The sequence below is a fragment of the Acartia tonsa genome, chromosome 1 (assembly GCF_053477335.1).
Source record: "Acartia tonsa isolate MP-2025a chromosome 1, ASM5347733v1, whole genome shotgun sequence".
In the NCBI taxonomy this organism is placed as follows: Eukaryota; Metazoa; Arthropoda; class Copepoda; order Calanoida; family Acartiidae; genus Acartia; species Acartia tonsa.
Window position 1 is genome coordinate 42,973,943 of NC_137260.1, and position 18,543 is coordinate 42,992,485.

The window sequence follows — 18,543 nt, forward strand, 5'->3', positions numbered from 1 at the left end:
AAATCATCTTGTTTGAAGTTTACATATTTATAATACAGAGTAGAACGATGTTTGTTTGTCTGTCTATCTGTTTGTTTGTAGCGAAGGATCTCGCTAACCGCTGAACCAATCGGGTTCTCCTTTACAGGGTAGCTTCTCATAGGTCCCGGGAAGGTTTATAAGTATTTTCTTGGGGGGGTGGGACACCCCTAACCCCCCAAAAAATAAAAAATAACCCCCCCCCAAATTTTTTTTTTTTTTAAATCTAAAACATGAAAAATTGGTTTGATAAAACCTCTTGAGGCAAAGCCCCTAGAGGCTAGGGGCGAAGCAGCTAGTATCTTATAGTAAAGAATAATATAAAACTCTTTTTTTCTTTCGACTTTTTTGTTGTGACAGAAGAATATAAAAAGGTGTTATATTTTCTGGTTTAAAATGTGACAGTTTATGTAAAATGAATTCTTACAGTACATTGGTCTTAGAACAATAGACCCTAAATTATAAAAAAAAATTGTATTGTTAATATCAACCAAAAAATTTCATCCTTTCTTAAGTCCTCTTCCCAAAAATCTTTTAGACAGGGCTCGACGGGGATGGGTTTTTAAAAGATGCCGCGTTTTTTCTCGACATTTTTTACGCTATGAATAACAAGCGCGGCATTAGCGAAATCTAAACAGAGTATACAACTATGTATTTAATTATTTCGCTTTTGTTGGTACAGCCTTTTTAAAAGAAAAACAAATTATCTAAAATCCATTATTGCTGCATATTAATTAATATATCTTTTTAGAGCTATATTAGACATTATACAAATGGCTAAAATAATAATTTTAAAATTTTGAATTCTTAAGTTGTATACTCTGTTTAGATTTCGCTAATGCCGCGCTTGTTATTCATAGCGTAAAAAAGGTGGAGAAAAAACGCGGCATCTTTTAAAAACCCATCTCGGCCGTATTGGTATTATACTGTGGCCTAGACCAAGTGATCCATAGATTGGCTGAAATAAAATTTTTCTGCTTTAATTGATGTTGGCTCTAACTTAGGGAGTTAGCTAAGGCTTATTTTTCTCTAAGTGGGGTGGCTGCAATTGGCTTTATGTATTGACTGATGTTGGCTTATACTAAGGATTGCTTATTCGTTCTCTAAGCTGCGCAGCTGTGGCTAAGTCTAATTTGGTTGCTTGCTATGTTATATGCAAGCTGCGCAACCGACAAATAGATTTTCCAAGGGCACCAATTGTTGGAATCATCAATTCAGGCAGCCACACTGGCGATCTAGGTAAATAATGGTACATTTATGAAGATTAAAATTCGCAGCTATTAGACTCATCCATCCTTGTTAATTATTGCAATGTTGAAATGCAAATTTGAGTATAAAGATAAATAGTGCACCTGACCATTAGAATCAAAGCTTGAGTTTTTAATACAGCCTCCTCCACCCCATCTACACCCAAAGCCACTCCATTTATGCCTTAAAATATAATGATTTGTTTTAAAAAATGCTAAGATTGATTTTGACTTATTATTTAATTCTTGTTCATCATTTTATTTGGTATCTAAAACTTTTGGTTATAGTCCCCTTTGTTGCAACGCCTCTTAAGGGGCGTTTCGTCGCATTTTCACATTGGCTTTTCCCCTATTTCTAGGCCCTGCGGGGCCAATTGCCTAAACCTGCGGGGCAATCACCTTACCCAACTTTACTTAAAACAACCTATAAAAACTAATGTGAAAATACAATGAAACGCCCCTTAAGAGGCGTTGCAACGAACGGGACTATACCCCAACTTTTTACCTTATTTTATCTTAAAGAAAACAATTTTGCACAAATTCTTTAACAAAATAAGTCAAAAATTAAAATTTTGGGAAAAAAACTACGCATGAACTATTGAATATAGAAATTTAGAAACATATTTTGATTCTAAACAAAATTTATTTTCTAAACTTTTTTTTTGTTAAAATTTTATTTTCTGGCTAATGTTTCCAGGAAAATTTTAATTTAGCATTTTATTTGTATTTTATATTTACCCACTTAAGAATATTTTGTTTTCAATATATTGGATATGATAACTAAAATGAATTTATTTTATAAAATTATTTTTCCACCCTTTTTCCGTGTATTAACATGTGTATTTTTTTTATTTGTCTATTATACCCGTCATATATTGGAAGTAGAAGCGTGCTGAGGAGGGGGTGTATCCTATCTCTACACCCCTCGTATACAACCCCTAAAACAGCCAAGGGAAACATCAAGTTAAAAATGTCACACATCCTTTGATTTTAAGGGTAATGTGAAAAAATATTTAGTAGGCTCGCGCGTCATTTAACCAGCCAATTAACGCTATTTTGACTTTAGATTATGTAAATCTCCTAGAGGCCTCTAGGGGCACTTGAGGAGGGGGGAGTTGAATCCCAAAACCCGTTTTTAAAATCTAGATAAAAAAGTATAAAAAAAATTAGAGCTTAAAAGATTTAATTTTTTTTTGGGGAGGGGGGGGATAATTTTTTCTAGGGGTGATTTTTCTTGGAATATTGGTGTTACCATCCCCTAAAAGAGTTATAAACCTTCCCGGGCCGAAGCTACCCTGTTAAGGAAACCGGTACAAACAAACAAACAGACAGAAAGACAGACATCATTCTACTGCATTTTGGATATCACTGCTCTAGTTGGCTGTATTACACCCAACAATAAGCTCACACCCCTCTACACTAGACGCCACACCCCTTAATCTTGGTTTCAGTGTGGTGTCAAGTATTGTAAGTGTAATGGCAAAAACCTGTGGTGTTCTTTCTACGCATATGTGGTGTACCCATTTAAAAAATAGGATTACCTACACTTCTACTTACATGAAATGTAAACATATGATTTAATTTTACTTTTTTAATCAGTGGTTTTAAGCCATTTTTCCGTCTTACTACTTTTGAAAAGTAACCTCTAGAGGCAAGGAACAAAGCCAATAGTACATATATTCATATACATTAATAACTATAATATTAAATTTAAATTGTTAATGGTAAATGCTTTAGTATACCCGACTGTCTGTTAACACTCTCTCTCTCCTTCAGTTGGGAGTTTGAGAATATTTTTCCCTATTTTAAAGAAAATCTGAATTAGAACTTGCATAAGTCCCTTCAAATATGATTATTGCTTGTAATTGTTCACAATTTCAAAGTTTTCTTAAGTGCTTTATTTTTTTTAAGTTAGGCTTTTAGTTTAGATTTTAAAAGTTAAAACAATGTTTCTTAAAGAGGAAGCAATAGTTTTCAACCACCTGACTGTCATTTATTTTATTTCTTGTTCTATTTAATTTGTTCTAAAAGATTAAAAATTCTCTCTTCTTTAATTTGAGTAAATTTATCTAACAGCTCTGAATTCAGAGATGTAAGGATAGGACAATGAAAGATAAATAAATTGAAATGTTTAATAGGCGTTGCTACCAACACTACAAAAGACCAACTCTACAAAAGACTAACACCTACAAAAGACCAACACCTACATAAGACCAACAACTACAAAAGGGTCGATTTTTTAAAAGCAAGGTTGTATCGGGTTCGAAACTATTCCTGTACGTAGTCAACACAGTCTTTGGACAAACTGTCGGACGGAATTTTAAAATTCAGCCTGTGGACAAAGTTATTCAAGAAAGAAATTTTGGTTTTGAATTTTGTCCTTGTGTTTTTATCGCCATATTGGATACCATTAAAATTGGAAGATTTTTTCTTTCAAATTTAGAAAATTTTATACAACTATTTCATTACATTGATAGAAAAAAAATAATTTTCTGTTTATTCTCGTAATTGTATCGTTTATAATCTATTTATAGCATTCATGTTATTAATTTGATCAATACAGATATAATGGTAGACCATTTGCAGCTTTAGACCTTCCATCATTACGGTTTTTGTAGGTGTTGGTCTTTTGTATGAACTACTTGTTGGTCTTTTGAAGTGTTGGTCTTTTGTAGAGTTGGTCTTTTGTAGCAACGCCGTTTAATATTCTGTTTGTATGATGTACGACATATATTTAGATAGTCTTATGGTCACAGATGAAGAAAAGTGATTTCAAGCACCTTACTGCAGTGATTTTTGTGTGTGAATATAGTATTTTTTTTATAATTAATAGAATTATAACAACGAAAAACATAATTTCACCATGTTTTTTTTAAAACAGTTAACATTAATACTATTAACTTCCCGTTTGCTAAATATACATTTTTATTGAAAATACTTTTGTGTCAAAGCATCTGATGATTTATAATCTCAACTCGTTATACATTTCTAAATATTTTAGACAAGACCATGGTAGACCTTAACTTTTTTTTTATTTATATAGCCCTATATAACAGAAAAAAAGTTTGTCAGTCAAAAAAATGCCTTACTTAACTGAAGTTAGGTGCTTAGCATCTATTGCTCTCGATCTTACATTGTCCCCTTTTCATGTTTAGAATTTTTCTTTTGGAAGATTGTATATTTTGGGAAAAGAAAAAGAAGTAGATTTATTTAGCGTTTTTTTGTCTTTTCTTAATCAACAAAAAATACAAATACTTATTCACCTATCATTTTATCCATGTGAGGATTATACATTTTAATTTATGCTCACACAGGATTATAGAAAGAATTATCTTTTTCAGATTTTATCTTTTATAATTATTGATTTTCTCCTAAGTTATAAATTATTATCTTTTCAAATTTGATAAAATTCAATATAATTTAATTTAATATTTTTAACAAAAATTTCTAATATGATTTACAAAGCTTTTTGCACTCATTTTACTTAAAAGATTTTATAATATTTATAACAGTAGCGCTGGCACTCTATAACTCCATTCGTGTTTGTGTTCTATGTGTCTATTTTACTTATGGCTTTAGATAAAGCCGCCACCCCCGTCCCCCAGAAAAAACCTAATGAATGAAGGTCGTTATTATTAATTATATCTGTTCAGAGAAGGTGTTGTGCACAAACAATAAAAAAAACTTAAAGGTTTTTTTTGCGATAGTTTATAAAGTTGTGTGCAAGCTTCCAGTCGAATACGCTTTTTGGTCTTACTTATGACCAAATGCATAGTATAATTAACAAATAATTAAGAACAGTTTGACCTAATAAGCGCATTTGACTGGAAGCTTGCACCCAACTTTACCGAATATTGCGAAAAAAAATCCCCTTTATCATTAGCAAAACCAGATATCAATTTAGCACATCTTGCTTTTTTTAACAGAAAGACAACAAACTATTTGTGTATCTAAATCTGAGAATAATTATTTCTTGCATCGTATTATAAACAGCTTTCCGCGGATATAGAATGTACGATTATAAGATTAAAACCAATTTTTTAGCCCCGAAAAACTGGTTTTAATCTTATGATTGTACATTTCTATATTCGTAGAAAACTGGATGTAAAACGATGCTAGACATAGTTTTTTCGTATGGATGAGAACCGGTTCCTATCCACCGGATTCGAATGAATCTGAGAAAAGAAAAGCTTACCCATTTACTGTACATTTGTCCATGCTTATTCTTGATTTATCATGTAGAACAAAAACTCCACAGCCCCGAGGGTTGGACTCTATCTTACAATTTTCAACTAGAATAAGAAAATTCAATAATTGCGAAGCTTGCTTTAATTGAAAAATTTAAAATAATAAAATAATTTAAAAAGAGTTTCATTTATGAAAATTTATGCCTTTTTTGAAATGAAAGTGATACCTAAATGCCTTAAAAAAATTTCAACATCTAAGAAATATTTTATTTTTTTGTTACATCAATTAACCAAATAAAAATAGAAAATCATATTATAACACACAAAATTTCATACGGAGAGACACACAAACACCCCAAAACTCTTAATACTTTGCTATTGTGTAATACTTAGAAATAAAATTATATGAAATCGAATGCCCCCATAAATTTACTCATATCATTGAAAGCTCTTTATAGTGCCTCTAAAAAACAGGATACATTTTAAAACATTGGAAAAAAATATCTTTTTTTTTATAGCCACTTTAAAGAGTTTCATATGATAAACTAATTGTGATATTCCTGTATCCCTGGAATTTACCTGTTAATGTTGCAGCATTAGTACAGTACAAAGATCCATACCCACCACAGTCTACATATTATACTTTTAATTTTAATCATTTTATATTCTATGATATGGAGTAGAAGTTTTTTTTGTCTGTTGCTGAAAATTTCTAAAATTGCTATTCTGAATTATTAGTACATGTTATATAAGCTATAGAAATATCCTGCACGGATTTTTGGATATTTTCTCGACCTTGCCAGCCTTACATTAAAAGGTTGGGAAGAAGCAATTAGTTAAGCTACATACATATACATCCTACAGTTTTGCATAAGATTTTTGCAAGCAACAAATAAATATGTTCAGAGTATGCTATATGTATATTTTTCTTTCCTTCTCAAAAATATCTTTAACTTTCAAAGCAATTTTATATTGTATGTGTATGGAATGCACGCTTGCATTATTAGCAGACCAACAAACCAATTCTTGAATTTTAAATAAAAAATGCTTTTACCTGAAATTGTGCTCTCAGTAATCTTAGATTCACCCCCAAATTTGCACCATAGGGCTGAGTTATTTATTTCCTATACAAGTGATTTATAGAGTAGCATTGGTCAACTAAATCTCAAACAAATCACCCTTCTATCTTAAATAGCATATGAAAAAAATATATCAAGTCTATCTAAATTTGAATTCTATCAAGAGCACATCAGACTTACTGACGGTCTTAGTAAGCTGTACAGCCTGAAAAGATTTACAGACAGACTAGCTGACGGACAAGGTACTAGCTATACTTTAGTCGAATAAATTGATATTTAACGAAACTCTTAATGTCATTTATTTACCTTAGTATAAATTCTATAAATGTATATATTTTTATCATAGCGCAAAATATTTTTTTTCTTGAATGATGAAATTTGCTATAAATCAATATAGGATTAAAGATTATTGAGAACTTATATCTAGCATGGAACAAATTAATAATATCATAATTTGAGACGTTCAGATAAGGCTGTTAAAAAAGTCACACCCAGCCAAAAAACGTACCAAAATAAATGTTTAAGATTTTCACAGCAAGTCTTACACCCTCTAACGATAAAATAAAACCTTTCTCTCCTCGATGGAAAAACCTGTGAAAAGCAATGATTACAATCATTTTTATCCATGAATTTAAGAAAAAAATGGTTAAATGGTCGAAGCAAAATCATACTAGTTTTACAATTCTAAGTCTTTTAGTTTCTAGCATGTTAATAAAATGCCTGCGACAGCACAGACAGATTCACCGACACATTACGAAGTTATACTTTGTGGGTAGCTTTGCTGTTGAATTAAAACCTGATTTTTCTCACCTTAAAATTAGAATCTGATATTTGAATGTTTGAATTTTCGGTCACAATACCTCTCACTTCTTCTCCAGGACCAGAAAATTTACAATTCCTTAATATTTATAAAGTTTTTTAGAGTTTAATATTTTAGCCTCGGACAATACATCACAAGATCTTGCTTTTTTTGTATGTCTGGACCAAATCTTAATAATGTGTAAAATTCATTGATTATTTAAACAAACACAACCAACTCTTTGATTACACGATCTGTGCATGATAATTAGTTGCACGTCTGTTTTAGGACAAGGCATTCCTTTTACTCTAACTATTTCTTGTTGTTTTCCTGGTAACTTAATCAAACCAACAAGACTTGTATATAGCAGGAATCTAAAAGGATAAGACAATAGCAAATAAATTGATATACAACTCCAATGATGATACACAAAATTACTCATCTGTAGATTACAATTAGTAGTTGAAACGTTTGGACACTCAAAAACCCATGAAAATTTAATAAAAATAACCAAAGTTATTAAGCCAATGAACAAGAAAACAATATTTTAAAACTTTAGAGTAATTTATATATTAATTAGCGGCTTCGCCCCTAGCCTCTAGGGGCGAAGCCCCAAGAGGACTGATCAAACTAATTTTTCGTATTTTATATTTAAAAGAAAAATTGAAAGAAAATTTTTTTTTGGGGGGGGGGATTTCTCATTTTTTTTAGGGGGGGTGTCCAACCCCCCAAGAAAATAGTTATAAACCTTCCCGGTACATATGAAAAGCTACCCTGTAAAGGAGAACCCGATCGGTTCAGCGGTTAGCGAGATCCTTCGCTACAAACAGACAGACAAACAAACAGACAGACAAACAAACAAACAGACAGACAAACAAACATCGTTCTACTTTGTATTATAGATAGAATGGCTGAATTAATACAAATTTTAAATATATATGCGTGAAAGTTAACGTGAAAAACTAAATTTGATAAATTAATCTAAAATTTTATATTTAGTATTAGATTTAACCTTTAATTCTATTCAAATTAGAACTGATATTTTGAACAATTTAATTTTTTAACATTCATTAAATATTATTTATTATATACGTTTGAAATATAAAAAATAATAAAAGGGATGTAAATGTAAAAAACATAATTAAAAATAAATTTAATTAACCAGGCGCCCTATTTTCGCTTGCCTATTTGGATGAGGGGTGTGGGGGGGGGGGGTTCCTCATTTTTGTGTAATTTTGTAAAAAAAAAGTTTTAAAGTGTATTATTTAATCAAACGGGCACTGGATTTTTTTTTATTTATCCCCAAATTAAATTAACTTGGTCACCTTTAACTAGATAGCAAAAACTATTCTTGACTTTAACATAGCATTAAAATAGAAAATGGTGAATAAAATAAAATATAAGTGTCTAAAAGCCAATTTAAAGTGTCGGGTCTAATCCTCCAGGTTCTCTTTCTCTAGAACAGCATCAAAACTTTGAACAACTTGACAATTTTGACATAGATACTTTTAATTTTAAAACTTAATCTTATTTATGTATATGTTTCATTAGATTCCGTGAAAATCTGCCACCTTGTCCTCGCTCCCACTAAAATAAACTCAAAAATAAACATTCTCTGAGAATTCTAATTTCTAGCTCCCAAAAACTTTTATATATATTTAAAGCTTTATAAAAAGAACCTACAGACAAAGGTTGCTTACTAAACGAGTAAAAAAGGAAAACTTTGACCTAAATGTTTTTTTAAAGCAGGAAAATCTTAATACAAAAAACTGTAACCACACAAAATGATTTAGACCCCTAGCTCTAATAGAAGCCGGGTTAGATAATAGTGCGGGCCCGATCTAAAAGGGTTAATGAACAAACTTATTGAGACTTTGAATGTATCAGACAAGTAATTTTTTGTGCCTATATGACCATAACATATTTATGCAAATTATAGAAAAGCTTCAATAATATAAATATTTTGCATTGTTTGAAAATTTTCATACGTCAATCAGTGTGAAGAAAATATTTTGGTTTTGGTTTCGGAAATGTTTAAATTGGTTTAGTGTATGTGCCATGTAAATAAAGGAATACTAGTTAGTGACTCTATAGGTATTTTCACTTCATTCTAGTGAGATGAAAAAATAAAAACAACCTTAATAAAAAATGAAGCTTATCCACATTTTGGGTTGTATTGCTCGTTTTTAACGGATAGTTATGATAGTTAATTTCAGCATATTATATTTGTCTTGGTTTTAAAGTTTGCAGTGTGATGTGTATAACTTTTAAGTAAAAATAAGAAAGCGTAAAACTCTACAATAAATACCAGTAAGTCAGAATATGCATTATGAAAAAATACTCAGCAAGTAATAACCAACCTTTATTTCTTAATGTAAATATTGTATTGAAACAACAATTAACAAGTATTAACCAACCTTTATTTCTTAATATAAATATTGTGTTGAAACAACAACCAACAAGTATTAACCAACCTTTATTTCTTAATATAAATATTGTGTTGAAACAACAACCAATAAGCATTAACCAACCTTTATTTCTTAATGTAAATATTGTATTGAAACAACAATTAACAAGTATTAACCAACCTTTATTTCTTAATATAAATATTGTGTTGAAACAACAACCAACAAGTATTAACCAACCTTTATTTCTTAATATAAATATTGTGTTGAAACAACAACCAACAAGTATTAACCAACCTTTATTTCTTAATATAAATATTGTGTTGAAACAACAACCAATAAGCATTAACCAACCTTTATTTCTTAATATAAATATTGTGTTGAAACAACAACCAACAAGTATTAACCAACCTTTATTTCTTAATATAAATATTGTGTTGAAACTACAACCAACAAGTATTAACCAACCTTTATGTCTTAATATAAATATTGTGTTGAAACAACAACCAACAAATATTAACCAACCTTTATTTCTTAATATAAATATTGTGTTGAAACTACAACCAACAAGTATTAACTAACCTTTATTTCTTAATATAAATATTGTGTTGAAACAACAACCAATAAGCATTAACCAACCTTTATTTCTTAATGTAAATATTGTGTTGAAACAACAACCAACAAGTATTAGCCAACCTTTATTTCTTAATACAAATATTGTGTTGAAACAACAACCATCAAGTATTAACCAACCTTTATTTCTTAATATAAATATTGTGTTGAAACAACAACCAACAAGTATTAACAAACCTTTATTTCTTTATATAAATATTGTGTTGAAACAACAAATCCCAAGCGACCTTCAAACCTCTCTTTACCTCTCAAATTCTAGATTTAAGAAAAATACTGGATGTATTATTACAAATTCAAGAGAAGCAAATATTATTCACGAATAAATAAATATGGAGGCAGTTCATACAGTCTGGGGTATTATTTCTTGACGTCTTTGTCAACCATCCACTAAGTTTTTATGTTAGATCCATGTTTTATAGATCTTCTATTTTTCTCTCTCTTCAACTGAACACGAAGACAAACATAAAAGGCATTTTAAATATAGAAAATTAGATGATGGAAATGTTTTCCCTAACCCTACTGGGCCAATTCCCTAACCCAGCTTTCATTAACATTTGCATTCCTAAACTATCAAAAGATACAATGAAAATACGACGAAACCCGCTACTTCGTTATCTTTCCATGATCCGAAAATTATTCTGTGTGTGTGTGTGTAGCTATAGTTTCTTAGTGTTTGGACCTAAGTAGTCATGAAGAAGGACGAGACACTTTTGTATAGCCACTGGGGCGATCAAGCTCCACGCCCAAGTACATTATACCTTGACCCGCTGTCTCAAGGGAGCTACTCTTTATTACCTCACCCTCGCCGAGTATGGCAGGTGTCCCAAATTAAGTCACCGTAATGAATGACGCTCTCAGCAGAGGAGCTTGGGATAAGGGTTGTACAGAAATTATGTAAGTGACTATTAAGTATCCAAACCACTTGATAATCTCCCTTCTTACACAACCAGGGGAAGTTGTGTGAATATGTTCAACTGAGAATTCGAGTTGCCACATGGGGACTTTAACTCGAACTCTCATCTGATTTTAGATTTAGTTAAAAAGTATGTTGTTTAGTGGGTAAAAGATATTTATATTATATATATTTATCAATTTGTTAACAAATATAATGCTACCAGAAAAATAGTTTTAATTAGTGTAATCTGTAATGCAATACATGTCTCCTATCTGGAACTGATCTTTTAGAGAATAAATCTATTGGTAATGGTTTGGTTTTAAGCTATGTTTTGAAAAACATAACCCCGCTAAATAATAATAAATAAAAAGTAGGATTTTTAGTTATAATACTAATGTTGCAGTAGGCAATATTTTATAATAGGGGTTATTCAGCAATTAGCGAAGCACGGGGACTTTTTTTTGATAGGAGAATTGGCGAAAGATGATAGAGGTGTAAAAATAAACATATATAACGATATAGATTAGAGAGGGATTAAAATAGATAGAAAGAGAAAATGAGAGAGAGAGAAAAGAGAGAGAGAGAGAGAGAGAGAGAGAGAGAGAGAGAGAGAGAGAGAGAGAGAGAGAGAGAGAGGGAGAGAGAAGAGAGAGAGAGAGAGAGAGAGAGAGAGAGAGAGAGAGAGAGAGAGAGAGAGAGAGAGAGAGATAGGGAGATATTGAGCAAGATTGCAGATATTTGTAATATTAACAGATGTTAGAACCTTTAAAGTTGATACAGTTTAGCCAATGAAAGTCTCACTTCTATAAAATGGAGCTTAATCTTTAATAAGCTATTTCTTTAGAAATCTTACACAATTAAAAAATAAAGTAAGAATTAGGTATTTCTCCGTTTAAGAGGTAATCATAAGAATATATTCTATTTGTTATTTTACAATTTATTCTGTTGATTTTCATAAAAGTGAAATGTTTAATAACAGAATCTATATAATATATAGACAATTTCAAAGCATATGCTGTTCAATTTAAAGAGGGAAAAATAATTTTACATTTAAAGAATGTGTATTTATAAAATATCAATGAAATCAGAGAATTAGAACTAACTGAAAACTACAAATCTATATTTACAAATTAGTCTCTCTACTTTATCAGTATAATCATCATTAGCTTCACTGTTCAAAGTTAAAGTTATATTTTTGCAGATAATATATTAGAATTGATAGCTTAGTTTGCTTCAGAAGAATATTGAGCGTTAAAAGTGAATAATCAGTCAGTTTATTAGTATCGAAGCTACTCTATAATTCGAAATGTCCGTCCGTCTGTCCGTCCGTCTGAGACAAAGTGGGGGAAACGAGATTTTCTCCGCTCCTATAAAAGATAGACAGTTAAAATTTTTACTGAAGATCCTCATAACATATGCCCATCTAATCTATACATTGTTTTGTCCACCTGTCTGTTATTGGGGTGCTAGATCGATTCCTAGATTTTCATGTTTTCTTGATTTTCTCAACTCCTTTCTAAGATAATGGGCTGAAATTTTCAGGGATTGCTTAGATTTACATTCTACATAAGTTCCTTAAACTTTATTGCGGTCATTTATTAATTTGGGTGCTAGATTGATTCCTAGATTTTTAGGTTTTCTATGGTTTTTTCGATTCCTATTCAGGATTGGCAGCTGAAATTATCAGAGATTGAATATGCTCATATTCTACATATTTCTATCAAGTTTCATTAGGATTTGTCTATAAATTGCGGTGCTAGATCGATTCCTAGATATTTTAATTTTTGTGATTTTTAAGGTTGCGTGATTTTTACGGTTTCCTGATTTCCCTATTTTATCAAGATTTATGTGTATTGTATGACACTGCTTTATATAATTTTTCCCGATATCCATTTATAATTTTTGAGCTTCGCTACTTATGGATGTTGTCATCCTTGTTTTAATTTAAGTTTAAATGCTGCTGGGGTCTTTCCGACAACTGCTGCGAGGATAAGCTTAAAGCTATTAGTTATTTGTCCCCTTTCGAAATTACCCTGTAGGTCTGATATGTATTTATGTTCTAGATCACCTTATGCAATAAATTGGGTATTAAACTTTGACAATTAATGCAAAAGAATTATGTATCTTTGCCCAGCGAGCGGGGACCCTGTCCCAATTTTGCATTGGGTCTTTGAAATCAGCTAATAGCGTCGAAAATATAAACACAGCCGAGTCTCTATAAAAGAACAGATGCCAATTTGCTAGCAGACTAAAAGAGTCTCCACCATTTTGGGCAGGTAGTTTTCTGGATTATACATATCTACATAAATTTTTATTCTTTGACCTTATTTTTTCTGTATATCCCTCATATGTTTCAACTTATACATATTATTGCTTAACAACGCATGTGTAAAATCGTTCTTTTTAATTTAAAACATTATTAACTTAATTGCTGCGCTTCTTAATAAAACATTACAAATTTCCTTGAAAGCGGATGTTTAATCTTTTTAAAAGCAAAGGTTTTCCACATTTAAGACCGGCCCGTCCGTCCCCAAGTATAATGGTTGATTTAGGATTGTCAAACTCGTCGTTTTCAAAATTTGTGTAATGATTCAACACGTTTTCCAACTCTAAAATCATTACTATAAAGTCTGTGTGTCCAAGTTTAACATGAGTTTTCTTCTTTTTGTCTGTATTCTAAAAGAGTGTATATATTAAGAATATCTTTTGATAGATTCGCTTTTATGGATATTTTCATCCTTGTTTTTATATAAGATATTTAGATAAAAACAAAATTCTTAAAAGATTTAAAACTTTTAATTTGCTTTTATTTTAGAGAATTAACGAGGAAAAATTTGAAAATATAAAAATAATTTGACGTGAAGCTATTGTGTTAGAAATAACCAGGGATCGGTAGCCGCGCGTAAGACGCGTGTAAGCCTCAGTGAATTCGTCATTTGATCACTATTAAATTCAGCTGAATGTATAAAACTGCTCTTTAGCAGACAATCCTTCTTTTTGAAATTTCTTTTTCGGCTCACAAGCAGGTTTAAAACTGAGGCGCGGCTGCCGAACCCTGGAAATCTTTTTTACATTTAGGGTCTGCCTAACAGCTATGATTGTCAATTAAGGCATTTAATTTCAAAGGCTATTTGAGAATTCAATCAAAAGTAAGGTTTAATCTGGAAACTGTAGCTACTCTAAAATCTTTACTTTAAAGTTCATACTTCTAACTTAAACATATAAACTTTTGAATTTTTATACTAAATTTTCACCTAACATAATAGTCATACTTTGATTTTAAATTTTTACAATCATGTTATTAGAGTAGCTTCTCAGTAATTAGATCTCTAAAGAGTGTGTCCATATCATACAATCTCTATATATATCTTAACATCGAATTTTCATTAAAATTTTATAAAAGATTCTGCTATAATATCAAAAAAGATCTCTTTAACTATACCATTTGTAATATTTGATTGTCCAACTCGTTTTAGAGTTTCGCTATGATGGATATTGTCATCCTTGTTAATTATTTTGAAATATTTAACAGAATCAAAGTTGGTATTTTTAATTCAACAGTGCAGCTGTATAAAAATATTTCGACTGCGCCCCTAGGAATCTTTAGATTCATTTATAAAAATGGGGAGGGGGTTAATACAACCCAATAAATGTATACGTATAGTTGTTTAGCCCAGACAACTACCTGGCCCAAGTGGTGGGGACCTTTTTCATCTGCAAGCAAATTGCTTTCTGCTCTTTTGTAGCGACGTGGCTGTGTTTATAATTCCGACGCTGTTGGCTGATATTCAAAACCTTAATTAAAAGTCAGCTCAGGGTCCCCAACCCGTTGGTAGACTTCCATATAGCTCGTACCCCTCTATTCTTTTACTTTTATGGCACACCTACCACTTTAAATATCAGATTTAAAAAAAAGTTGGGCGAGGGGGATAAATCTTTCCTAACCCGAAATAGACAGGAAATCATGGTACATAAAAAATGGAGATTCCCTGAAAAGAAGAACCTACTATATACATGCAATAGATAAAAACTATTTAAAAGGAAAATTACAAATAAAAGTTCTTTGAATATTTTTGTAAGTTTAATATTCATAAAAGAATATAAAACATAAAATTGAAAGGAAAATTTTTCTAAATTGAGATAAACAACGAAGAGAAACATCTTGTAACTATTAAGTAAGACAGTTAGGGAGTTGAATCCATTTTTATAGAAGCAGAAACATAATCTATGATTATGGTTTGGACCCTCTAAAACTATAATCTACCCTTCCACTTTCCCCTCTCTTGGTGAAGATATCTTCAACGCCGATACGATTTTTGAAATGTAAGATTCCACTTTTGCCTCTCTTGGTGAAGATATCTTCAACACTGATACAATTTTTGAAATGTAAGATTCCACTTTTAATAGAAGCGAAACTGGAATCATGGTTTACATTTTTAATATCTATGTTTCTGTAATCTTCCATTACTTTTTTAACATCGACATAATAGAAATGTACCATACTATTTTAAAATTATGTCAATTGTGAAAAAAAGCATAGATTTTATATATGATTTAAACATTGTTGTATATTCTTAACTAAATAAACAAAACATACAAAGAGCATATATAAAAGATATTTTGTTTATTTAAAAAAAAATACTTTAAAAAGGGTATCAAATGAGTATTCAAAATTATTTTAAGAAAGTTGTTTATTAATTAATTCAATTGTATATATTTGTAATTTCTTTGTTTAATTTATTTCATCTTAATATTTCCCTAGTAATCTCTCACCGTGTAAGTAAGCACTAAGAGGTTAATTGCTTATTTAATTGTGAATTTTTGTGGTAAATTACCGATCAATTACTAAACAATTTGGTCTGATTTGTGAGTTAAAAGTGGATGGAGTAAATAAATTCTTAGACATTTATAGTAAAAGTTGCTTGTATCAGTTAAAGTGAAGAAAAGGAGTAATAATTAATCCATTCCTTCCTGTAAGCAGTTTATGACGAAAATTGAAGATTTGGCTGATATAATCCAAATAAGCAAAAATTATCATCGATTGCTTAAACAAAATTTAACATAAAAAGCAGTGAGTAAGGGAGGGGACAATGGATCGAATATTCAATTTTTAAGGAGTCTCAGACTTTGGGGACTGGCTTAAAGGGAATGTGCACGAATACAGCAGATTCTTACTGATTTTGGGGACTTGCGCATCAATGCCCCGCTAACTAGCTGAGCTAGTTTTGAATATGCAGACAGAAAAGTTTGTTATTTATCGCTGGTTTTAACAAATATTTTTTCCCAAGAAAATGTCTATTCATGTATAGAAACTCTACTGTGATATTTATGTATTAAATAATCTAAGAACCACTCGAATTTAGGGTCAGTTATAAATATATCAGAAGGGTTGAGGTAGTTCTAAACAAGATTTTTCTAGTGATTAATTACAGAATGTTTACTACATTGTGATGTGTTGATAATTTAATTTTCAAGTAAATGATTTTTTTCTTAGAACTAATTTTGTTCTAAATTAGGTTACCATGATCCCTTTACAATTTTGGTAAAATTTTCTTGATAAATCTGGTTTTCATTGCTTTTCAGCAAAAACTCTTAAATTGAATTAATTGCCCATTGTCCCCTCCCTTACTCCCTGCATAAAAAGGCATGATTTGGTATATAAGCCAAATAAGCAATAATTTTCATTGAATGCTTATAAGTAATTTTTTTTTCAAAAAAGTATGATTTTGTATATATATAAGTCAAATAATTTTCATTGATTACTTAGTAACGGTGTCATGCTTAGTGGTAGCACACTGAGCTACAGTGGTGAGAGTTCAAGTTCAATTATCCATATGTTGGCTCTAATTTCTCATTCGCAACATTAATCATGCATCATCCCCTGGTTGTGTAAGAAGGGGATTATTGAGTAAGTTTGGATACCCAATAGTCACTTACTTAAAATCAGTACTACCCTTAACCCAAGCTCCTCTTTGGAGAGGGTCATTCATTACAGTGACTTAATTTGGGACATCTGCCATACTCGGCAAGGTTAAGGTAATAATGAGTAGATCTCATGAGATAGCAAGTCAAGTCATAATGTGCTTGAACATGGAGCTTGATAGTCCTATTTCTATGGAAAAGTGTCTCAGCCTACTCCAGGTCAAAACCATACAAAACTATGGCTAATCAATCAATCAATCAAATTGATTACTTATAAGTATTTTATCATAATAAAGCATGATTTGGTATATGAGCCAAATAAGCAATAATTTTTATTGATTGATTATGAGTATTTATTTGTAAAATTACCATGATTTGGATAATAGCAAAAATTTTGGTTGATTTCTTGAAAGTAATTTATCAACAAATGGCATGATTTGGTATATAAGCCTAATAAACAAAAACTTTCATTAATTTCTTATAAACAATTAATTAAAAATTTATATTTAATTATTTTTGTACAAAATGAAAGAGCTAAATTTTTTTGCATTAGGGTGAGGGCAGGCTAAACTGGTAATTTTTTCAGTTTTTTGCAGAAAAAAAAAGGGAAAATATTTATATTTTCTAATAAAACCAAGACCAATGATAGTTTTAGTTTATAGTATTTTTCAAAACATACTCAAAATCTTAAACGATGGGTGATTTCGTAGAGAAATGTTACTGTTTTCAATATTTTCAAAATACTAAAATAACCCTAACAATATACAAATTTCCCTATATATTCAAACGACAGGAAATTGAGACTTCACACCTTTGTTAACATTTTCATACGGATAGAAGGGGTCAACTTATGCTAGATTTGGGATGTATTTGTAAGATACTACATATGTTCACATATCTTTACGGTCAAACATTGTCAGAAAATCATAAAAATTCCGGAAAATATTATCATAAGAAGAAGAATTATGGCCTCACTAGAATTTTATGACTTGGAATAATAAAGGTTTGGTGAATAGATTTTTTTTCTATCATCATGCAATCTCGTAGCAAGATTATCAAGATAGTTAATCTTAGTTCTTATTGCTAATTTCGCTTGTTTTTTTATTTTCATTTTAACAGCATTTCATGCTTAATAAACCAACCAATCACAATTAAAGAAAAAAAGTCTCCAAAGTTGTTATTGCTAATTTATCTTGCTTTTTTATCTAGCGGCAACTTTTGACCTTTCCAGTTACTTTATGTTCTGTTGTGTTTGTCAGTTCAAATAAAGAAATAGGATTTTGTAGATTTATTAATTATGTATTATTTTTTAAAAATGTTATGTAACCCCCCCCCCCCCCAATCATATTTCTTAAAAT

At 30.6% G+C, this 18,543-nt stretch overlaps 1 protein-coding gene across 1 annotated transcript in view; it reads right to left on the reverse strand.

The window, feature by feature from the left end:
* The window catches only part of LOC145327594 (uncharacterized), a 62,750-nt gene that overhangs the window by 13,317 nt on the left and 30,890 nt on the right, over nt 1–18,543 (reverse strand). Inside the window, exons 7-11 of the mRNA XM_080171136.1 lie at nt 7,342–7,429; nt 6,507–6,576; nt 6,032–6,082; nt 5,461–5,557; nt 1,371–1,449 (exon numbers count right to left, since the gene is read on the reverse strand). Coding sequence (XP_080027262.1) covers nt 1,371–1,449; nt 5,461–5,557; nt 6,032–6,082; nt 6,507–6,576; nt 7,342–7,429 — 385 coding nt within the window. The remainder of the gene's footprint in view (nt 1–1,370; nt 1,450–5,460; nt 5,558–6,031; nt 6,083–6,506; nt 6,577–7,341; nt 7,430–18,543) is intronic.